Source organism: Phoxinus phoxinus (genome assembly GCF_949152265.1).
Source record: "Phoxinus phoxinus genome assembly, chromosome: 17".
Taxonomy (NCBI): domain Eukaryota; kingdom Metazoa; phylum Chordata; class Actinopteri; order Cypriniformes; family Leuciscidae; genus Phoxinus; species Phoxinus phoxinus.
Genome location: NC_136892.1, coordinates 10434887 through 10460228, shown reverse-complemented (window position 1 = coordinate 10460228; position 25342 = coordinate 10434887). Strand labels below are relative to the sequence as shown.

Genomic DNA, 25342 nt, shown 5'->3' with positions numbered 1-25342 from the left:
ATAAATAGAAGTATTACCTTCTTTAAAAAAAATTATAATAATCATACTAACCCCAAACTTTTGAACAGTGGTGTACACTATTAACTCATCAATAACATAATTAATGAAATAATTAGTTCAAAGTGAATAACTGCAGTTAATAACATATGAAGGAATAACTATGAATGAGAATGAATGATTAATTCACATGCAATTAGGCTTTTCATGCAAGACAAAACAAGTCTTCAATGTGCTTGTGCGAGCATCACAGAATATAGGGCTCTTCCTCTAACTAAGCTTTTGTAAGAATATCAAACAAACCGACTATATCTGGTTCATGTGTATTTCTCTGACATAGCTACATGAATACTGCCATCAATGTTTTCAGTAGCTCAAAAAGAGCAACCGGTGAGTTGACTGGCACTTTAGATCAATTCATTCCTGATAGCACCGACTCTCTTTCAACCCAAAAGCACAATCTCTGCGGCGGCCTTGGTTGTCTCGCTGATGTTTTATCGCGGAGTTTCTCTACCTCAATACCTCTATTCTCTCTCTCTCCCTTTCTCACCCACGCACCCACGTTGAAGAGATTGAGAGGCTTGAAAAGCTGAGCGGCCCCCCATTCAGATGCCTCACACCGACAGACACCTCCAACACAATAGCCATGAAGAGGAGCAAGTTAGTCATCTAGAAACATCTTCTGCTGCACAATACCAGCAGTAAGGTACATACACTCAGAAGCACACACACATCCAACAAACCCACCAAGACTCTGTGGCCCACCCACATGACTTGATTTACTCTTATCTGCTGGAGCACAGGACTGAATTACAGCAGAGCTAAAGAGGCATACTGTTAAACAAAGCCATAAAAAAAGCCTAAACAACAACCACAGAGGTGGTACACTAACAAACATATTAGTAAAAACATGTTTGTAACAAAATTCTGTCATTATGAGTCAATGTTTGAAATGAACTCCTCTGATGAACTTCTGAAAACATCAATTGTTTTAATGTGGGAATCTCACGGAAACATGACCAAGTCTCATTTAACAAAACCAAACTTATTTAAAAGATATTTTATGCATATACTGCAAATAAATGTACTGTTTTCTAATTAAAGTCGTTTCAGTGGGAAAAAAGTACAATATTGTGTTTCTATGCATATACTGTAAATATAAATATACACCACAATAAAATGGGCGCTCACTCTTCCTCGGTGCACTCAAGGCGCTGTCTTGCTATCCCACCAAATTCCGTGTTACGGGAAGAAACAGTCTCCTGAGGGATTCTGCCCAGTATGTATAACACCCATGGTGTTTCGGGGAACAGCAATTTCCAGTAGGGTTTAGCCAATCTCCACCCAGCAATGCTGCTGGAGTGTTGTGGACACGTAAGGTTGTTACAGCAGTTTGCCCCATGGTAAATGCTAGGCACTGTCTTTTCAATCAGTCCCATAGTGTCAGGGTTTTCCACTGACAGTCTTGTCTTTGTTCAATGCGTCTTTGTTTGTGTTGTGCTTGAGCACATGGCTCTGTCTTTGTTTGTGTTGGACATGTGCTCCTCTGTTCCAGCATCCTTGTTTCCAATTACCACGCCCCCTTGTTTAGTTGTTGATGAGTCCTCGTTAGTCTGAGTGTGCTCCCCTGTTCCTCGTGTTCTCAGCTCCCTTTATAAGGTGTTCTCTTTCCTGCTTGTTTTGCCAGTTCGTTGTGTGTGTGCCTACTTGTGGCACTGTGTACTTCTGTGTGCATCGCTTTTTTTTGCTCAAGTTGAAGATGGTGCCTGGATACCTTGTCTTGTGTCTGTTGTGTCCTGTTTGTTCCAGCCCCGCAAGCTGAGCTTCTCTAGCTGCTTCCTCTCTCTGCCAAGCAGCAAGACTGGTGCAGTGATTGATCATGCCCTGTGAGTCTATCTACGTGTGCTGTATGATCCTGTCTGGCTCTCGCTGCATTCATTGGCCTTGTGCTGCACATCAACCACAGCACACCAGCGTGCTCACCTTGGGCTGGTCTCAGCGGCCACCCTCTCAGCTTGCCTGTCATTGTGCTTCGTTCCCTGCCTACTGTTTGGACTGTTATCACCTCCTCACCCACCATCTCTAGTCTTGTTAATAAATCCCGTTAACACTCATTCTGCGCTTGAGTCCTCTCTCATAGATCCGTGACACATAGTTGCAAAATTTGGCTGTTCCCTGCCAGTAAGCTGTTCAGGGAGCTGAATGGAGCAATTATCTCTTTAATCTATTATGGCTTTCAGTGGCCTAAAGGGCAAGTTCCCTCGGAGGTAAGTGTGTCACACCACAGTATTGGGTGCTCACTCTTCCCTCAAGAACCTGTTTCACTAACCAGTGTTTTGGTAAGCAGCCGTTTCTAGCGGGATCCCACCTGAACTGTGCTCAGCAATTCTGCCGGAGTGTGGCACCCACCTCCCTCTTCAGATGCCATCAGGACATTTAAGGTTGTTCATGGGCATCTGTGTACTGTATTGCATTGACTGGCTGATCCTAGAGAAGTTGGTGGCTCGGCATCAAGGTGTTCTCTCCCATATAAGGTGCATAGGTCTGAGGCTGAACCTCAGGAAAAGGGTACTATCGTCAAATCAGAAATAACCACTTTTCTAGGGTAACATGGGATTCGATCACGAAGCAGGCATGTTTATTGCCCATTGTGGGCAGCATAAGCTAAGGCATTAAAAATGTTTGATAAACTTTTTTAAAGGCTCAATGAGTCATAAGAGGAGGGCAGTCTATATTCCAAGTCATGCAAATCTGGCAGCAGGAATACTGTCGGGGACTGAGGCCTGGGGAATTGCGAATCCATTCATAGGTGGTGGAGTCCATATGGCAGAGGTACGGTCAAGAGGAACTGGTCTTTTTTGCCTCAGAGAAGTCAACCCACTGTCCACCCTCAGAGTAGTTCACCTTCACACCTCCAGCTTGTTTGGGGCTGGACACCACAATACAAATGTAGCCAAGACTCCCTCTGTACGTTCTAGTAAAGGTTTGCCAAGACTGAGTCCACCTATTATTAGTGGCTCTGTATTGGCCAGCCAGAGTCTGGTTCTAGGATCTAGTGTCACTCTTTGATGGCACTCCTTGGGAAATTCCTCTCCTGAGAGACCTCCTGTCTCAACTGAAGGGGTCGATCTATCCAGCCGGAGATCTGGAAACTTTGGGTCTGGCCCTTGAGGGGCCCCAGCTCATGGATTCCGGTCGCTCAAATGAGGTTGTTGGGCCGATTCTGAATTGCAGAGCTCCCTCCACAAGGAAATGTTATGCCCTAAAACGGCAGCTCTTTCAGTCATGGTGTGAACACCACCACTTGAACCTAGCCCACTACCCTTTTGGTACACTGCTGGAGTTCCCCAACAGACACCTCAGGGTTAGCCTCTGCTGCCCTTAAGGTATATGTGGCTGCTATTTTCCCTAGCCACATACCTTCTTTTAGAGCTTCTGTAGGGATGCACCCCTTGATGTCTCCATTTTTTTCATGGTGCCAGACGGCTGAGGCCTATCTGCAGGAAGCAAGTTCATTTTTGAGACCTTCCTGTGGTCCTGAAAAGTTTATCAGAAGCTCAATTTGAACCCTTTGAGTCAGCCACAGAGTAGGCTCTGACTTTTTTTAAGTGGCTCTTCAATTACTAAATTATTTCTTTAGAAGAGCAGAAGATCTACTGGACCTTTTAGAATAACCCCTTGGATGCCATACTGCTTGGATGTTGCACCTCAGACCTGATTACATTAAAAACATGCTTGGTCAGTCCTTGAAGTGGGCTGACCGTATTCATTGTGAGCATTTCTCCATAAGGCGTACCGCTCCTTCCTGGCTCTCTTTTCGAGGGATGGGAGTCAGGCTTCTGGTTCGGGTTCTGTGCCTGTTGAGGCAGCACGGCGGCTTAGATAATGGGGTTGGAGGAGCTTAAGACGGGTGTCCCTCTTTCTCTTGCTATATCCATTGACTCAGAGGATGCTTTTTGGATTTGAAAGCTTGCTCTGTAAATTCTTCTGATCCGAACGAGGAACCGAAGCTGTGCTCATCTGGCTCCGAGGTGTTAGAAATAGTCACGCTTATGCGACCGCACATCTGGTCATACTTCATGCCTTCTTATGCAGCATTAATCACTGGAGCAAGAAAGGCTCCACCTATTCACACTCTTAGGATTTCAGTCCACCGCTCAGACCAGTGGCATTTATGCACTTAAATGCTGGTCTACCTAGAGATCGCAGCAAGGGGGGTCTGTGTTTATGTAGCAACGCCTTTCGCATTTAATAAGCGATGCAATTTTTCTGGGCTATGAGGCATGTGGAATGGCTTCACCTCTCGGTGTCAGAGCTCACTCCACCCCGGTATGAAGCATCTTCCAAAGCACCATCCAAAATCCCTAAGAGCATCCCCTCCCAGGGGGAATCTGGGCACACCTCGACATTGTGTAACAGATTTTCTTTGGGGCTCTCAGGGGGCGCCTCTACTTAACCTGCCACCCCTAGTGATTTGGGAGGTGGAGGTGTTCGACAGGCCATTTGCCCCATCTTCACTAATGAGGGAATCTTCCCTTCATTTACTTCGGGTGGTCCCTCCAGTTCGCTGCTTGACGGCCTTGAACAAACTGATACTATCGTAAAAATTATTCCTCTGTCAGACTTTGTGGCAGCTTGGCAACTTTGGCTTTGATAGGCAGGCAGCTTTCATCAGTGGGCTAGCGTCGCTGTTGACATTCCCATTGCAGCAATGACATGACGCAGCGTTGAGTTACATTCAAAAGGGAACGTCTTTGATGACGTATGTAACCCGGTTCCCTGAGAAGGGAACGTGATGCTGCGTTGCCACACTTCAGGCATGCCTTTGTGGCTTCATTCAGCCAATCAAAATCTGGAGATTCTGTGACATAGGGCCCTTTTATGGTCATGCTTTGCTACGTAACTTGACATCACATTAGCCAATCAAGATTGGTGTATTTACACATGTGTTTTTTAGACACCAGTCACGCAGAAGCGTTCCCATAGTGTCAACTCTATTACGCAGCATTTCATTCCCTTCTCAGGGAACCTGGTTACATATTAACCTGAGACGATTTATTAATTAAAATCATTTTAATGACAATTTGCCATATTTCCTCACCAATTCTCATTGTTGTGAATTAAGATATATATTTTTTTATTTAATCTTCATTATTCTAAATGATAATTCCCATTTGATTCTCATTACTGTAACTAAGTAATAAAGATCTAATTGTCTGGACACATTTTTTTAAATGATAAAAATCTGCATATGTAAAGGCAGAAAGTCAAATGAACTTCAATGAAATGTAAATACCTTGAAAATATTAAGTCTTTAATTGAAATACTTTTTTGCATTATGATAATAAGAACTAGATTTTGTAAACATTAAGGAAATGGGAATTGGAGGGGAACATGCCTAATCACCAAAATAATGTCACATTATGATCTTTTATTTCTTCATGCAAAATATAATTTCTTATTTATTTTATTTTGTGGTGAACTAGACCTGCTTTGCTAGCTTCACCCCAACACTAACAAAGAAAATAGTTTTGGATGAATCACATTTCCTTCGTTCCAGACAGTTTTCTCAGGAAAGTCAGAAAAGATGAAACCTAACAGCTAACACTCCTCGCATGCTCAGAGGATAGATTATGTCAAAATGAGTGACAATGGGATCATGTCATTGAAATGGTGCATTACCTAATTTAAAAGGGAAGTAAAAGATGTTTGTTTTACCTTGGGGAGACCCACCTGGAAAAACTCGGCTATGGTGGCTACATGGCTGGCACAGGCACACTTCCTGGCATCGGGCACATCTTCACCAACCTGAACACACATTGTCAAGTATGTGTTTATTCAGAGAATTCAACTGCAGTGTGAATGAAAAAAAATAAAAAAAGTCTAGCACACTTCAGAGTACTGCCAATATATAATTGTCTCAGATTGCTCCCCTAAGTAGTTACAACCTCCCACTGCATTCAGAAAACCAAAAATTGATAATAACATCCTTGAACCTTAAATTGAGGTGAATATTGTGTTCCACTGCAACCATTAGGTGCTTTTCCAAGGCGCCAATACATTTAAAGAGAGATTGTCGCTTTAATAATTCAACTAACATTAGAGATACTTCTCTGATCAGCACCCATTCAAAATAAAGAAGCTCACACAATTTAAAATAATTGCTGTGACATAAAGAGATAAGTACTAAAAATACAAAGAACAAAACATGCTTGTATTTAAACGAACATAAGAAAATAATGAAAGTATTTAAGAGTGTCTTTCATATGAGTTGTGTGCAATATACAGTACTTTGCTTTTTATGTAGTATTTGTATGCACTTCAAAATACTGGTGCAAACTTCAAATTGAATGATTTACACTACTGGTCAAAAGTTTGGAATATTTATGTGTGTTTTTTTTAAGTCTCTTATGCTTGTTAATGCTGCATTTATTTAAACAAAAATACAGTAAAACAGTAATACTGTGAAAAATTATTACAATTTTAAATAGCTGTTTTCTATTTTGAACATATTTTAAAATATAACTAATTCCTGTGATGTGGCAAAGCTGAATTTTCAGCATAATTACGGCAGTCTTCAGTGTCACATGATCCTTTAGAAATTATAATGCTCAATTATATTACTGGTGCTCTATTATTAACAGGGTTCCCACACCTTCGTTTACTTCAAATTCAAGGACCTTTCAAGGACTTTCCAGGTCCAATACCCTCAAATTCAAGGACTTAATGTGGGGACATATTTGTTGTGTCCAACAACAAACGCTGAGGTACCATCGTAGTAGTTTCGTGCGCGCGTAAACGTCATGGCAACGTACAACAAGGTACCTCACACGGGAAACACGACTTAACGTAACGTGTTACTAGTGATGTATGTCTCGAGACCGGTCTTGTGCCGAATTTTGACCCCCGCCAAATTATTACCCCCCTAGCATTGGTAGGTTTAGGATTGGTTGAGGGGGAGGGGTTGGGAATTAGGGGTGGGGTTAGGATTAGGCAATCAGGTACTGACTTCAACGAGGGGGGTAATAATTTGGCAGGGGGTCGAAATTCGGCACAACACCGGTCTTGAGACCACTTTTACTTTGGTCTTGTCTTGGTCTCGGACCTCTCGGTCTTGTCTAGGTCTCGCTGTCTCAGACCGACATAGTGGTCGGGGGATTTAGCCATAGACAGTATATAAAGGATTTAGCAATACAATACTACAATATCCACGACGACACAAAAACATTCGATAATGCAACATTATTATTATTTCGCGCCCTTCAAATGCATGTATTTTTTGTGAGACCGCCGTTTCGCCTATTTAATCAATGAATATCTTAATGGTCCAGTGGTAGATATTTCGCCAACCGTGTCAGAAGTTCTGGGTTCGAATCCACACTCGTATAGTTTTTTTTTTTTTTTTTTCTCGTATAGTTTTTCTTTCTTATCAAAACCGATTATGTTCATCAGTGGTTGTATATGAAGCACGGACACGTTTGTGTGCATTGTTTTGTGATTTCACCAGAACGAATAAAGAGTATCCGCAACGGATTGAAGCGCGCGTCCGAAGTGAAGACAGTGCGGCGTGCGCGCGAGCCACACAAGAAAACACTGTATCCGCGCCACTGATCGCAGCGCCGGCAACGAGCACTTTGATCACTTGATTTAAAAACCACATTCTGTATCAGTGACATGATGGGTTTTAACTTCATTCAGGAGATTTTGGGTAACTGCACAACTGACAGATGACTTTGAGCGCACGGTGTGTGTGTGTGTGTGTGTGTGTGTGTTGTTTAATTACAGTATTGTATTTAAGATGGTGTTAGACTAAATAAATGGTATTTTAAATATCAACTGCATATCTCCGTTGTGTTGACTAAACATTCAAGTCCAAGTCCAAGTTTAAGTTTATATTTGTGTATCTTTAATTTGATGTTACGATTTCATCTACACATTAAGTATAATTTCAATTGGTTACATATTTCTCATTCTTAGACAGTTGTTTGAGGAGCAAGATGGTGTTTGATGTTTTGTCAGATGAACCAGTCAGTACCAGTCATGTCAGTCCTCAACAGTACACAAAAGTTAAGGGAGTCTCAATCCTCTAATAGTGCAGTAACAGCCATCATGCAATTGCTATAGTTGATCTCACCCAGTCTGCAAAAACATTTACAGTGAGCTCACAGTCACACACATGACATGGTCTGTTTCTGTATTGTTCTGCCTGTGTAGTTGAAGTAATACCATCTAATATGTATTGAATAGAAACTGCGGCTGAACCCTAGTATGCTGCTGTTCTTGAATTCATACAAGTTATTGCTTAGCTTCAACACTAGTCTGTTTTTTTCTAGTCTGTCTCGACTTGGTCTCGGTCTTGGTCTCGACTTGGTCTTGGTCTTGAATTGGTCTGTCTTGGTCTTGGTCTTGTCTTGGTCTCGATACCCTCTGGTCTTGGTAGTGTCTTGGTCTCGGTTTAGGCGGTCTTGACTACAAGTCTACGTGTTTCTAATGTAAATCAAGCAAGCTAGTATGCATAGGCCACGAAGCGTTGGCGAAATAACACATTGGCGGACCGAAGGGAATAATATGGAATTTTTTCCAGAAAACTTCTTGTACAAAATAAATTCAAGCACTTTCACCTGTATCTATCTATGTTTATTTTCAAAAACTTTCCAGTGCCTTGATTTTTTTTCTTTCAGACTCACAAACTTTCAAGGATTTCAAGGACCCGTGGATTTCAATTATCCCTGTTGAAAACAGTCTTCATATTTTTGTGGAAACTACGCATTTTAATGCATCCCTGCTGAATAAAAGTACTAATTTCTTTATTTGTAAAAAACTTATTTACCCTAAACTTTTAAAATGGTAGGGTATCACATTTTCCACAAGAATATTAAGCAGCACAACTGTTTTCAACATTGATAATAATAAGAAATGTTTCTTGAGCAGTAACCTTTGGGTTACAATTCCAACTCTCTAACCATTAGGCCACAACTGCCCCCATAAAATACTTAATGTTTCAAAAACATAAAACATAATTATTCCAAACTTTTGACCAGTAGTGTAAATCATTTAATTGGAGAGCTAAAATAATGACTGGAGGCTTACATTTACTTTATTCAAGATTAAACAGTGATTCATCTATAATTTTTGCCCTCCAACTCATGTTCAAAAATAAAAATGCCTTCAAGTCACTGTTATACTGGCCAATATCAGGCTGACCACACTGCCACAGTAACAAAATGTATCTTCTAATCTAATCTAATCTTAGATCTTTAGCAAAATACAGTAGTAATTTCACAACTACTAATTCAGGATTGTGGGGGCTAAATATATGGATTAGACTTGGGGTCTCGCTCCCACTCCATACCAAAATGATTTCCTGCTTTTGTAAGATAAAAGAATGCATGTTTAATTAAAGGGTGGCACTGATGTCCATTGACTGTGGTTATGTTGACTGCTCTGTCTTTGTCGACCTCTAGAGCTGAAGCGTTCTTGCTAACGGCTTGCAAAATGTCAGTGTCACTGAGCGCAGGTTGTTGCGTCATCTCACCCAGTTGATGAGGACGTAGCGCGGCAGGGCTGCCGTGGGCTCCTTCAGACTGCAGAAACCGTACATGATCCGGGTGTTATCGAAGGTGACTGCAATCTCTGCCAGACCGCCATCTGTCAAACACAGCAATCACAGAGTTTAGAAAGAAAAGTCCATTTTCCCATCAGTTGGTAGTGTAGCAATTGCAATAATAATACTAGTATTGTTTTTTTTCTTCTTGTTTTTCAGTCAAAATATGGCCCATACTGGCCTGACCACACAGTAATAGAACATGCTTTCTAATCTAATCTTCTAAATGTTGGATGTTTAGTGAAGTAGTCATTTCTTAACTACTATTTAGGAAACAGGATTGTGTGGGGTCTGGCCAGAGTGGTAGTTAGAGGCATTTTTCTATAGCAGTTAATAGTGTACAGTACTAAACTGTGCTTAACTGAAAAAATAATGCAAAAAATGCAAATAAATAAAGTATTTTTTTCCAGTAAAAATATCAAAACATTCTAAAAACAAGATAAACTTACAAGAAAATACTTATCAATTCAAAATACTTTAAGATATTCTCTAAATATGTAATAGTCTAATGTCTTGCAGTTTTGCTTCTGAAATAAATGTATCTTGTTTTAAGTTGTATGTATGTATGTATGTACACACTGTATATATTAGTAGTAGTATTTTATTAATATCTAAATGTTTTTTTATTTAAAAAAAATATAAACAACATTATAAAAATGGTTAAAACGAATTACTTCTTAATAATACAATTCTGTCAAATTAGTTGCAAACGTTTCTTATTTAAGTGGCCCATTATGCCAACCATGACTGATCGGTTAGTTACTGCTTCTCATGAGAGGTATAAATGTGCCAATAGACAGAAAAAAACCTCTGGAGAGGGTTTGGACGGACATGAATATACACACACACACACAACCACAGTCTGGTGGAAGTTCTTTCCTACTCCGGAAAGAGGAAATTACACAAAGCTGCAGACACATAAGCTCACCACTTACTGCCCACATAAAAAAAAATGTAATTCCATGTTTTTGATTTCAATGTCCAATTTTCCCCAACTCTGTGTACACTAAATGATCTAAATAAAATACCAATCCTGGTCATTTAAAGGTACAATATGTAAGAATTTCGTATCAAAATATCCAAAACCCACTTGCACAGTATTTCTTTCAATTGTGTCCTTCCATTATCCTAAATGTTTCCAAGAATTTGTAAATTCAGAGAAATTCACACTTTTAAAAAGTGCCTGTCCCTGTTCATTTGTCGCCTGGCAATGACGTAATATCAGCGTTATCCCTGGTTTCCGCTCAAGTACTGCCTTAGTATCCATGGCGACAGACGTGGACAACTGCGTAGTATTGTCTACGAAATGGCTTCAGAAATGGCTGAATCGTGGTCAGTGGACGAAGTGCAGACGTTCCTCTCGTTGGTTGCCGATGAGCGGATAAACTATAACGATCAGTTTATAATCCCACCCACTTTGAAGCGGTACTAACTGCATTGGGAAAAAAAGCAAAACGAGCTAAAGCGTGCAGAGCCGTCCCATGCCGAGCCGTGCCACGCAGTAGAAAAGCGAAGCAGGCCGAACCGTGCTGTGCCGAACCGTACCACGCAGTAAATGAAACAGTGCTGCGTTATCACACAAGTTTAATTCGTCAAATAAACTGACCTGTGTGAGTACGTTAGTATTTCTGCACTTGCGGGTAGTTTGGTAGAATTAAATGTCCTTATTCCTTTATATCCGCGGGACTCGCGTGTGATATCTGTCTCTTATTTGCAATCGCGCCCTGCTTCATACCAAGTCCCATCATTCCGCTTATCACTGCGTCATCAACCTACGCCTTTGTTATTGTAAGAGGTTAGCGACCCCTAGCCGCGAAAACAAATTATATTGTGTGTATATATATATATATAGTAGCTTTAAACGGATCATTTGGAATTGCAATTGGATAAATTGGATCCTTTCTGCTTTGAAATCTGATTGGCTGAGCTATATATATATTTTATTATTCGTTATATCGTTATACAAAATATCTCAAGTTTGGATGGTTTGCATCATTCTCATATTGTCATATTTGCAGGCATTTTGAACATTGCTAAGATATGATGTTGAAAACTGCAGCAAAATGATGGCTTTAGATACAAATACTTCAGGAACAAGAAAGTCAAACTGTTCACTGTAAATAAACATAGCGGGAAACCTCTTGCAAACCGAATTCCCACAACAAAACTAACTTCTGTGCTAATCAACACGGCCCTTAATAATAACCTTCCCTCAGTCACAGACTAAATGATTGTCATCAGAGTGAAATGACAGGTTTCCCTCCTCCAGCTCTGAGGGAAAAAACAGACCGTACAGTTTGATGCGCCATAATAGTTTTAAAAAGCAGTGAGATTTGAGTGACGGTTACTGACGCCAGTGTTTGGGATCTGTTCTGTTCATAGATGGCAGGATTACAGTCCATCGAGTTTTAAGATTATTTAGATAAGCTGCAAATCAATAAAGATGTTTGTCTGTGCACAACTCCAACAGTGTTAATATCATATTTAATGGGTTTGGCTTCCGTGTCGCGATTCAAATCGCACGGTGGCGTTCACCGGCATAATCATGGAACATCAACAATGCAAATGAATGTCATCAGTCACAGCCGGCCGCGTTATTGCAAGTGCATGACTAGATTCTGGTCGGTTATTATTAGATCGTCTATATTTGTACAGGAGGTATGTTGAGATGTAGCCTACCTCCCGATGAAGACAGGATCAAATCATTACTCTCGTCTTCATATGTGTATATGGCCCTGGAGAACAGAGAAAGAAGAGAAGATTCAGTAAAGCTCTTCAATCAAAGAATTCAGCAACAACAACACAATGCAAAAATAATAACAGTTATGAAGGAGGTTGAACTAAAACATTGGTTTTTACGTAAAGCCCTTATGTATAATGCATTATAAAAGTATTCATAATGTATATTATAATGCATCTTTTCATAAATAATTGCAACCAAACTGCATTATAATATTTGCAGATTCTAAAATTGGTTGTTTGCCATTTGTTTAAATGCATTACATGTTCTGCTATTACTGTATAAGTATATAGTATGAACATGGGGAACCGGGCTATAAAATAAAGTGCTACCAAACTCATCTCTACAGAAAGACTGGAATGCGCTCTATCCAGAAGGCCAAAGCAGTGCACTCTGGGACAAGGGTGCTGTTAGCTCCGAGGAGAAAAAGGCATTATCCTCTGTCATCTGAGAGCTGTGTGTGTGTGTGTGTGTGTGTGTGTGTGTGTGTGTGTGTGTGTAGGAGGATAAAATATGGAGCACTAGTACTTGTTATGCTTCTAATAAAAGTGCATCTGCTGCTTTTTTCATCCTTTCTCACGCTTACCTGCAAAAGCGAGAAGGATTCTGGTACAAGCGATATCTAGAGATATTAATGAATTGTGTACGCTCAGATAAAATATATCCCGGCATTTCTAACATGCCAAGGCTTTGATGTTTCGTTCTTTAAATAATGGAGATAATCATTAACATACTGTAGTGCACAGCTAATCTCATTCCCCATCACTGCAAAAATAATGAGTGGGAGTTTGGTGCTACGCTAGTAAAGACAACAAAGAGAGGAACAGAAGTTCCACTGCCGTAAGCTACAGCATGAAGCATGGGAAATGGATGAAAACGGCGTGTCTTGCTGTTTAGATGAACCGATGTACAATGCTGTGAATATATTGTCCCAAAGTCTAATAAAAACAGAAACTTTGTGGTTTAGAAATTGTGGTTTCTTTGTGAAAAGGGAGTACACACTACACATACAGTACATGTTGTATGAATGTGCTCAGATTTTTTTTAACTTGCGAACAATAAAATATTGTTAATATTAATATTTTATCATATGAAACAAAAGGCCACTTAATAATACATTTCACTAAACTGCTATTTCAGTACAAATGTGTAATTACAAATATTTATTTTAAATACATGGCATGGAAGTTTCAATAGAAATAAAATTTTCATACAAGTATATTTTAGTTTACCATAAATCCCCGTCAGTACATTCGGCATAACACTTTCACCATATTTCAAAGACAATAGAAGTAATTATGAAATTACATATAAAGTTGTACTTAATTCCTACTCAAGTGTGTTGAAAAAAACCCTCTTAAATTCAACTTATCGCAATAAATATAATTGAACTAATACATTTTTATTTCATTTTAATTACAATTAAAGTGTACAAAAACATTACGTTTACAGTAGTTCCCACTTGAAGAGATATTTCACAATAAAATTAAAATTCTGCCATCATTTACCTGTACGAGTTTCTTTCTTCTGTTGAATAAAAAAGAAGATATTTTGAAGAATGTTGGTAACCAGACAGTTGATGGTAGCCATTTTGTTTCCTACTATGGAAGTCACTGAGTGCCATCAACTGTCCGGTTACCAACATTCTTCAAAATATCTTCTTTTGTGTTCAACAGAAGAAAGAAACTCATTCAGGTTTGGAACAAGGATGCCAGTGCCATTGTGATATGTTGTGCACCCTATGTTGAGGGTGTTACTTTTTGGTTGTTCTAAATGGTTTTTAGTGCATTTCTATTTATCTGCAAGGGTGTTGTGAATGGTTGTTAGGTGGTTCCTCTAATCAAAGTAAGTCTTTAGACAAACTTTGTCTGCCAGTTTTATAATTCACAAGGCTAAAAACGTGTCCAAAGCACAAACAGGACGATTTAAACAGTGAGGACTTCCCTTACCTGACACTATCCTCCAGCCTTTATACTGACAGGCTTACAAAGAGACCCCTATAATAATGCAAACAATCATATGCAAATATTCCGGAGTGCTGGCAGAGAAAAAGTTTGGCTGCAGCCAAGGGTAAAACTACTCTACAGCTCTTAAACAATAATTATGTTGTCACATGTTTATGGGGGTAGAACAGAGAAGCATGTCAGAGTGGCTGAAGGTCCACAGGGTTGATATGGATGTGTTTGAAATATGTAGATTTCATCTATCTGTGTGTCATAATGAGAGGAATGTTGTGTGCAACGGCCATTTAATAATCATCATTAATCAAACATAATCAGCTTTAGTAAACAGCATTAGGCCAGTATCCGTTCTTCACAACTTCTGCCATCATTCATTTGCCAAATACAATTGAACTTGTGCATCAGCATCCGATGCTCTTAACATTACGTTTGTCTGAAAATAATGAAATATGTAATTTATTGAAATAAACATGCATTAAAAGCATGTTGATACCATATCGGTTATTACCGATTTTATAAATGCATAAAAATGTTGGTTGATATTGGATATTAAATTGTGCATATGCACTTACCTTATTTTTGCAATTAGATAACATTTGTTGCAATTAAAAACCACTTAAAGGGGTAGTTTCCTCAAAAATGAAAATTCTGTCATCATTAACTCCCATAAGATTGTTTATTCATCTTTGAAACACAAATGAAGATATTTTTAATTAAACATGAGAGATTTCTATTCATCCACTGAAAGTCCATTTCACCAAAATTATTGGTGCTTTTCCACTGCATGGTACAGCTTGCTTTTGGGGGTACGATTAGTAGTACCTGGTACTTTTTTTTTTTAGTACCACCTCAGTTGAGGTTCCAAGCGAGTCGTACGATACTAAAATGTGACGTGTAAACACTGCAGATCACTGATTGGTCAGAGAGAATCGTCACTACCAGCGTCATTGGATTTGCAACACGAGACATCAAACCCACAAAATAGTCCGTTTAGTCTATTAGTCTACAACCCCACCGACTTTGAAGCGGTACTAAACTGCAGTGGGAAAGCAAAGCGAGCAGAGCCGAGTCGTACCACGCCATGGAAAAGCGTTAACGTATTCCAAAAATAATCAAGCTATTTAATCCAGAAAGTCTTCTAAAGAGACACAATCTCTCAATATTTTCATATGCGCTTCGAAGTTGACCGACGCCATATGAGTTTGGAACATTAAGATGAGTAAATAATGACAATTTAAATTTTTGGGTGAACAAACTTTTTAAAGTTTAAACACACTAATAATTGAATAACATTGCCAAATTAAATCTCCAGCATCTCTAAATTCACTTGCCTAATTTAAAATTCTTGGTTTTAGCATTTTAAATTTTTCATTTATTCAGACAAAATGGTAAAATGGGACATATTATGCCCTTTTTACAAAGTCTTGATTTTTTGGGGCTCTACTAGAATAGGTTTTCATGCTTGAATCTTCATGCTTGAAAAAAACAAACATTATCAGCCCAAGAGCTGTAGTAACAACCTCTTAAGTTTGCGATGCTGTTTGTGAATGTTTGTTGGAACTATGGTTTCGGGAAACGACAAATCGTTGAACTATGGTAACGACAGAACTTGCGACCATTGTTAGCTAACAATGCTTTAGAGGAACACACCCCTGTTTTGTCCGGTCTCTCGAAAGCCCCTTCTTTTGAAAAGCACAATGTGCTCTGATTGGTTGGCAGGACCAGTGTGTTGTGATTGGTCAACTGCTTCAAACATGCTTCGGAAACACGCCCCTTACCATAACAGTAAGATCTGGGGTGAAAAAATTCCCCAGCATCTCTTGGACGTGGCGATAACACCTTGCCCCCTTTATTTTGTATAGACCTTGGGTGGGAATTATTTAAATGAGGAATATTGTGACGTGTTCGTTCCCAGAAGAAAACTCAAGACTACGATGGAGGCGTTTCAGGGAGTTCAGAAACTGTGCTTACTGACTTTGTGCTTTGTAACTTTGCAGACCTTTTTCATGCTCAAGAAGCAACATTACAAAAAACAAAACAAAAAAAACATAATAGATCCTCTTTAATATATCACCCATAAGAGGAAAAAATACTTTTAATAGTAGTGCAACCCTACTCAGCAGGCAACTCCATATTTACACTTTCTGATGGCTGTAGGTGCTTTCCAGATCATTGCTAGGGGGCTGCTTGGAGGAGACCCTAAGCAGAAACCACCACTAAAAAAAGTGTGCTAATGAGTTGAGATTCACTCATAGGGTGAGTGAATATGGTTCTGCTGAAGCCACATCCTTTAAAGTTTATTTTAGTTAGTGGTTTATCACAGGCGCCCTGGAATCCGGAGGAGCCTGATAGACACAATAATGTTGAAGAAGAATAACACTGGCCCCCAGTGCAAGGCCATGCATTATGAGTATCCAGTCCAGAAAGAGTAGACAGATTCCAATCCATCACATGTGATTTCTTGGATCCTGCAATTATTATGTTGATTATAGAGGAGCTGAAAATAAGTTCACTGGCAAATAAATAGCCTACAGCACCAAAATAGACCTACTTGACTACGCTCTAATTGTTTTCCATCTGAGTGGTCCCACAATTAAACATCTAGGGCAGAATTCTAAAACCTCTGCTTCTCCCGAGTTCCTCTTTCATCACCTAACCGAACCATTTCCCCTCAACCAAATATCACCATTCCCGTCAAGGGCCTCAGCCTGAGTCATTAGGTCCCTGGCTCATTCACAGTCTGTCTCACGATCCCCCTGGCTAACATAACGGTAAATACACACACACACACACACACACACAGAGAGAGCTGAATATGCCAAGGTAAAGAGTACAAGATGGAGGAAATATTGGTAAATAAGAAATACCACAGACATCAGAGAAAATAATACAGGAAGGAGGTGCAGCGTTTGCTGTTGTGCGCTTCTATAAATATTCCATTTAAATCTGACTCGTTTTATTATTCATAACAGACTCTCATGACCTAGAAACGCAGCTCAGAGAGAAGCTGAGCGCGATTTGCTCAAGCCCCAGAGTGGGGGGCTCCTCTATTGTCTCGCAGGGTGGGAAACATGCGAACAAACTCTCTATAGCCATGCTAATTAAAGCGTTCCCTTAGCGTGAATGAAACGTTGATGCATTCCTGCCTTAATAACACTAGGCTACATGACCTACTGCAGTGCTCGTTTCGTTCTGTTTCAGTCATTTATTCACATTTCAATGCAAACCATATACAATAAATGAATACACCTCTTCTTTGATAACCATAAATCTAATTTCTAATCCAATTTTTTTGGCTGATTCATTGTAAAATTGCCAAAAGCAGTACCAAAAGTAGTCCAAATGATGTTATGTTACAGTCGCCTCTGTGGATATATGTATAATAGTTTTGTATGAGGTACAGAGTAGAATTTACTGTAAGTTAGGATGTATTCACACCAGGAAAGTCCGATAGTTCACTTGTTTTGGTCCGGACCAAATAATTTTTGGTTTGGTACGGTTCGCTTTCACACTGCTCTTTTTGCAATTTAACCAAAATTTGTAAACAAAACCACACGTGTGCTAAGGTCGTCCATTCATTGGACAAGGATTCTCAAGTAGGGAAATTAGGAAGTGCAAAAAAAAAAGCTATTGTATACTGCTAACAAGTGCTGTCAACGTTAACGCTTGCGATTAAGTTAGACCAGTTTAACGTAAATTAACGCATCAACAACATATCACTTTCCCATAACGCAACTCCGACTACGGAGGCCTGTTAACTCAAAGGCGCAGAGCTTTCTTGCAATTGGGTCGGTTCATGTTCACATCGTAAATTAACCGTACCAGAGTTTGTTTGGAACCGTACCGAGACCACCTCTTCAGCTGGGTCTCGGTTCGATTGTTTGGTCCGCACCCGAGTTCGATTGCTGTATTCACACCTGCCCAAAAGGTCCGCACCAAGGGGGGAAACGAACTAGAGTTCGATTCAATCGAACCAAACAAGGCAGGTGTGAATACACCCTTATTAATAGCTGAAAAATCTTCTCCTGATCCATTCCTTGAAGCCGCGCATATCAAACACACATCATCAGAAACACAGAATGTTGCGATCTGTTACGAAGCAGGCGAGAGCCAATGAGAGTTTGATATCACTGCTGAAAAAAGTGTTGTAAAGCTTCTTGAGGTGGCCATTTTCAAATACACTGAACAAAATAATAAACGCAACACTTTTGTTTTTGCCCCCATTTTTTATGAGCTGAACTCAAAGATCTAAGACTTTTTCTATGTACACAAAAGATCGATTTATCTTAAATATTGTTCACAAATCTGTCTAAATCTGTGTAAGTGAGCATCTCCTTTGCCGAGATAATCCATCCACCTCACAGGTCTGGCATATCAAGATGCTGATTAGACAGCATGATTATTGCACAGGTGTGCCTTAGGCTGGCCACAATAAAAGGCCACTCTAAAATGTGCAGTTTTATCACACAGCACAATGCCACAGATGTCGCAAGTTTTGAGGGTGCAATTGGCATGCTGACTGCAGGAATGTCCACTGAAGGCAAGATGAAGTGAGAACCCATGTGAAGTTTATTTAAAAAAAATCACACACACAAAAAAGAACAAAATAAACAAAGACCTGACTTGAAACATGACCTTAAACATGGACTAAAACTCACCAACAGCAGGTTACAAACACGACGCTAGACAACGGTAACATGAGGGCTTAACATCAACTTAAAACGGAGACGTGAAGTCAGACACTTTCTGATTCCCGTAGTGACCCTCGCACTGCGTTTGCATACTTTATCACAGATGAAGTGAATTAAATGCAATATTTGTCAAATACACAGACGTTTCAGAGATTCAATACTTTATGAACTGCTTATTACAGCGTCTATAAAATGAGTTTTATCAGTGTTATTTTGATAAACATGACACAATATAACACCGTGACTACATGAAAAGAGCTTTTACCGTCATAAAAATGCAGATTTGTGAGCATTAGTGGAACTGAAGATGTCACAATAAACACGAAACACACGTGATCATGCGGTGAATCCGGCCAATCGTGGAACAGCTGTGTCGTCATCAGAGCTTGTGCAGCCGCTATGGAGAAGCTGCTCTCGCGGTGCCATACGTCACAGTGACGTGGCGTCGCCGCTGTCAAGTTGGACAAAATTTCTAACCGGCATGCACTGCTTCAAGTCAGACGCCGATCAGTCTGCGCAACGCTGCATGAAGTCGAACAAGTGTAAAGACTAATGACTTAACAAGACACACCTGAAAGCAATGAACATTTAATGAACCAATGAGAACGTGACACATGAGACTATGCAAGCACATGACAGGATCACATGAGGACAAGGAATCACATGACAAACAGAAACCAAGACTGTGATTAAACTTCAAAATAAGACATGAAATAAGACACTCTTCAAGTTCACTGACCGTGATGCTACAAATATGTGAATGGTTTAAGTAAAAGTATCGGCTAGTGACCTCGTTGTTAATTACATAGCAGACATACAGAAATGGCCAAATTAAAAGGTATGCCAAAGGACGAGAAAAGAATGTGCACGGAATTTGGTCAGTTCCACACAGCTGCAATTAGTTCCATTCTGGCTTTCGGAATTCGTTCTCGACCATGTCATCGTGATTACTCCGCCGCACGCCTAAGCAGGGGCTACTAATCTGATTGTTTCTCCGAGGGTCGCCGTGTCCAATCTGCCCCATGACTGCGCTCTTTTTTCCAGGAAGCCAAAGCAATCAAACATTTCCGAAATGTTTCCTACAGCCTCATAAACCGATTCCACATGTGTAATATATCTTGCCTCTATGAGAAACTATACACAGGTAGTTTTCTCTAAAGTGAATGCACATGTCCCTCAAAGCAGTACTGAAAGTTTCTTTCTTGTTGTGCAGAAGAGGAAGAAGTATTGTGACATTGGAAAGAAAAGGTCACAGGTTTTGTGGTTCATGTGTTTCGCGTGGGAATTAATATGTTGAACAGGGAGAGAAATGGCTGTGATAACAGATTTTATTAAATATTATCAGGTGTGCTTTGAGGAAGCGCTGAAACTGATATAAATAGATTGTTAGAGATTAGTGGTCGACAAACATGGTTTATTCAATGCCTTATGTCGATATCTATCAAAGCGTTGTCCAATAACCAATATAATATAGCATAGTAATAAAGTATATAGATGGAAAATATAGATATACACCCTGTGCAACAATTGTACCTTTAGCTTGGCAATAAGGCACTGCCTTATTAGTACCTTAAAGCTACAATATGTCATTTTTTTCGCAGCTAGGGGTTGCTAACCTCTTACAATAACAAAGGCATCGGTTTAGGAAAAAGGATATTTAATTCTACCGAACTACCCGCAAGTGCTGAATTACTACTCGCACAGGTCACTTTATTAGACGATTAAACTTGTGAGGTAACGCAGCGCTGTTTCACTTCGTCTAACGTTACACTATCACACTAAACAGCATGTGTTGAAAGTTATAATGTTATTCTATGAGTTAGTTTGTTTGCTATATGAAACTAGCAGCTTACTAGTAAGCTAGATCAACATTAGAATAACATACAGATCATATTCTTACATTTCATCATGTTGAGTTATATAACATTGATTTGTTTTATGTACATTTGCTCACCTGTCTAATAAAGATTTGTCACGGACAAGTTTGTCACGGACGTGGAGCTCTCGGCACCTCGAAAACGCCACACAGATATTGACCCTCATTTTAGTTCTCCTTTGTTGTCCCAAAGTCTGTTTGCCATATATATATATATACACACACACACATTTCTTTCCAAAAATTCTTACATACCCCAATTTTTTTAAGGGCAGTGTATATATTTCTGTATATTAGTAGTACTCAAAAATAACTGCAAAATAAAATGCACAGGTCATCTTATAAAAACTAAAAAATAAATAAATAAAAAATAAAAAAACACTGACACCCACACACACACACACTTCACCAGCTATTCTCTTGCGAAGAGATTGCCTCTTTGCAAATAACAAAGCTCAGCAAAACGTCCAGCCACAGAGGAGTTAATGCAATTAAATTCAGTGGATTGCAAATCAACGGTGGGAGGCAGATTCCATCTAAATGTAATTATCAAAGGAAATAAAAATATCATAATTCAAAAGAGGCGAATAAAGCCAGTTCTAATATAAAAAAGAAAGGATGCAATCCTGAACCACAGTTTTCAAACCCATCAAGTCAGTAAAACTAATAACACTAGGAAAACTGCATTACCGTACAGTGGGGCCCGAAATGTCCTAACGGAAGAGTAGTAGTTCCAGGTCCAGTAGTGTATCAAATTCAATCCCGCATTCGCCCTAACATAGAACATACATTTATTTTCACACAAATTCTGTTTCTGCACCAAAGAATATTGACGCAGTAACAGAATTTGTGTGAAAATAAATGGATTTTTTTTTTAAATCACATAAATTCAAAATAAAAGTACTGAAAAGTTTTTTGTTTGTTTTATAATAATACTACCACATACTTGGTATATGCACAAATGTTTATATCTTTCTGCAGGAAAATGAGTCACACTCGCACATCCAAAATAAATAATGAGAGAAACAACATAAATGAGACATTAATAACATCTTCATAAATTAGATGTAACTCTCACAGTCCATGGAAGGACCTGACAGCCTCTGTGATACACAACAACCTAAGAATGTCCATTAATAGGCCACATTGAGCGCCATCAGCCCTGTGCATTTATATATGCACCGCGCTTGATGTACTGAAGAACAGACGTTTTAATTGGAACACAAATGAGACAAAAAAGGAAAAGCTCATTAAAGGGGAAAATGACATGCACTTCAAAGAGCGAAGGAGGTGCTAAAGATAAAGAAATGGCCCGAAATAGAACAGCACTTCTCGCTCTCGGCTCACAGTTGATTAGGGCTGATGCTGGATTATAGTCCAGCACTAAATCGTCACCTCTGTCCCGTGGCCAACACACGGCCCAGATGTTCATTCAAATAATCTGTGTAGCATCAGAAAACAGAGCGACTGAAAATTATGATGGAAAAGCTTTGAGAAAAAGAAAACCGGTTTCTTAAAATAAACAAAATAAATAAATATAATTACATTTGAATAAGCAGTATATTATCATATAATAATAAAAATATTAAATAAATATAGATACAAGCAGAAGCAGCAATTAATGGGATAAGCACAAAGAAGGCACGATAAGTTATGCCAGCAACAATGAGCAATTAAGATCATTATAGGAGAAAAATGTCAGGCTGAAAAATCATGAATACAATCACTACTGTGATTTAATTAACACCCATTTTAAATACATTTACATCTTTTTAAAAGACTTCTGAAATAATAAACTAAGTGCAGTGAAGTGTTTTCAAAAAACATAGATTTTGAAATATCGATATCTGAAACGCTTGCATTACTCATTTCCCTCAGAATAGATACACGATACCAGCTGCACTTTCTCGCTCTCTCTTCTCTCCGACAGCGAGTTGACACACAAACCCGTCTCCCGTCACTCACTTGTTCCATTTGCTCCGGATGAATATTGTTGGAGTTACATGGCTTGAATTTTGCCGTGGGATTGCGCGTTTTGCGCTTAATTTGACTCATTCCTGCAGATTTTGCACATAAAGCCTCCTCTCAGTACTAAATTGAGTTATTTTTAGTGCACTTAAACAGTCAAATACACTGAAAATAATGTCAAAATGCCAGTCTTGGCGAGAATTTACGTAAACACAGTTAGTTATGTTTTAAGTGAACATGTATCAGACAGCAGTATAATGGATTCGTGTGTCAGTTCTTAAAGTGACAGTAGCCTAATATACCTGCTGCCAAATTATGAGATAGTATTAAAAATATCTATATGGCAGTTTTTTCCTCTTGGTATCGATGTCAAAATTGTGGGCAATGAAAATGCTGAGTGGCTAGTAACTTTGCAAAACCACTAGCCAAAGTGGCTGGTGAGCAAAAAAGTGAATGTCAAGCCCTGGTTATAGGTGGCGCTGTGACCAAATTGATGTGGAGTGGTCAAAGTAAGCTGACAATGACACATGCTAAATTTGGTGTCAATTTGCCAAAGCATTGCAGATACACAGCCTCTTGGCATCATGCCATCTAATTTGTTAATGCGGTACATGAAAGTTTCATATATCGACATGAAATTAAATCCATAAGTTTTTGTCAGCGTGGTCTAAAGATGATCTGTCAAATCGTCTTGAGTCAAGAAATTAGAGAACAAATGTTTGTTCCTAGCCCTTAAGGTCCTTGCACACTGAGCCCGCAATTTTCGAATGCGTTTTTTCGTATTCGAAACACCGTTCAAAATGCTTGTTACGGATGCGAAAAACGCAGAAAATCGAATCCGATCCGAATTTTTTTATGACGGGCGAAAGTTTCGGAAGGCAGTGTAAGGGGTGATTGACACAACATGAGGTCGTATTTATTTTTTAACGTACGAAAATTTCGGACGCGAATTTCGGACTCGGTGTGCAAGGACCTTTACAGTTCAAAAGTTATTAACATAAACATGAGTGCAACTTTGGACAGTTGGTGGCGCTAGAGCAATTGATTTAGACACTCCAAATTTGCTGAGGTTAATGTTCAGACTGTCCTTTATCTGTGTGGCAAATTTCATAATTTTCCCACAAGCGCTTCTAAGGGCTGCCATAGACATAGAAGAAGAATAGATTCTGGTTCCCAATCCACAAAATCAGAAGATTCTGTGTAGAGTCTCCTTTCCTGTCTTACACGAGAAATAAAGCCATTTAGATTTTTCAACAAGAAGAGTTTAATGGCAGAATTTTTATATTTTTGGATGAACTATTCCTTTTAAGACAATTAAATATGGCATGTGCTCTTAGTAAAGGTTTGTGGACTGGAAGAAGGAAAGAAAGCGCTAGAGAAAGCAGCAAATAGACGCATCTGGCAGAGTAAGCCTGCGGGCTGGAGTCGGGGGGGAAGGGTCATGAGTCGAGGGGTCAGAGCGACACGTGGCCGACACACGGACAGATGTCAGCAGGACACAGCATGACGAAGGGATTCTGAGCCAAGTCTCAATAGAATGTGTGAAGATTGCACATATACTCACACATAGGGTCCTGTTATTCACACCTCTCGAAATAAGAAAATGGAGATTCTGTTGCTGAGCAGTTGAACAACTGGGAGCCTGCCAATGTTTTTTTGGCAGATTTGCTTGTTTTCACTGTAAATAGGATACACATGCTATTTTACTTCACCATTTAATTCCAGTATACAATCGGAATGCACAATTTACACAATTTGGTATCGGCTAATATTAGAGGACTGATATTTTGGACTGATTAAAGCTGCACTGTGTAATTTTTTAAGTTGATTCTTAGCAAAAACCACTTTGTTCTTTCAAAATTATATTTGCTCATTAATGTATAATTAGTTCTACCAACTAATCAACTAAGTATTCTCGTAAGTGTAGAATCTGCCATTTATAATACATACGGGTGAGCTACTCGAATGGCGGAAGCCATGTTGCGCCTCCCTCTTGAAAATACATTAGCCAAAGAGGGACATACCTGGAAATTCAAGCTTCGCCTTTCGCGTTTTTACACTCAGTGGCACCGTGACGAATGCGAGGGGGAGATTACTCGCGACTGCCGGCAGATTTGAAATAATACGGCCATCGTAGGAGTTAAAACACCCTCGGAATGGGAGGGGCTAGAAAGTAATATTCAGTTGGTAGTCATATACCGTTTCACCGCTAGATGGGAGTAATTCCTACACAGTGTAGCTTTAAGATGAAATCGGATGCACAAAATATATTTTTTTATATAAATTGCATTTTGTGTTGTATAATGTGTATTGTATTTTGTACATTGTATTGCTAAATGTAAATTGTATAGTTTGAGCATTTCAATTAAATTGGATATCAAATAAAAAGACAAAAGGATGCAAGATGTACATTTTCTTTTCATTTTACATTTTAACCTAAAATATTCATGTTTGATTTAAGTCAACTGCCTGTTACATGACTATAAGCATATGTTTGAACGTGTG

General features: G+C 39.3%; 1 protein-coding gene across 4 annotated transcripts in view; it reads right to left on the bottom strand.

The window, feature by feature from the left end:
* dbn1 (drebrin 1) overlaps nucleotides 1-25342 on the bottom strand; it is a 92826-nt gene that overhangs the window by 24664 nt on the left and 42820 nt on the right. For 2 of the 4 annotated variants that reach the window (XM_079584918.1, XM_079584917.1), the window contains exons 2-4: nucleotides 12281-12336; nucleotides 9533-9645; nucleotides 5716-5805 (exon numbers count right to left, since the gene is read on the bottom strand). In XM_079584918.1, coding sequence (XP_079441044.1) covers nucleotides 5716-5805; nucleotides 9533-9645; nucleotides 12281-12336 — 259 coding nt within the window. The remainder of the gene's footprint in view (nucleotides 1-5715; nucleotides 5806-9532; nucleotides 9646-12280; nucleotides 12337-25342) is intronic. The other 2 variants (XM_079584919.1, XM_079584920.1) reach the window with 1 other exon arrangement.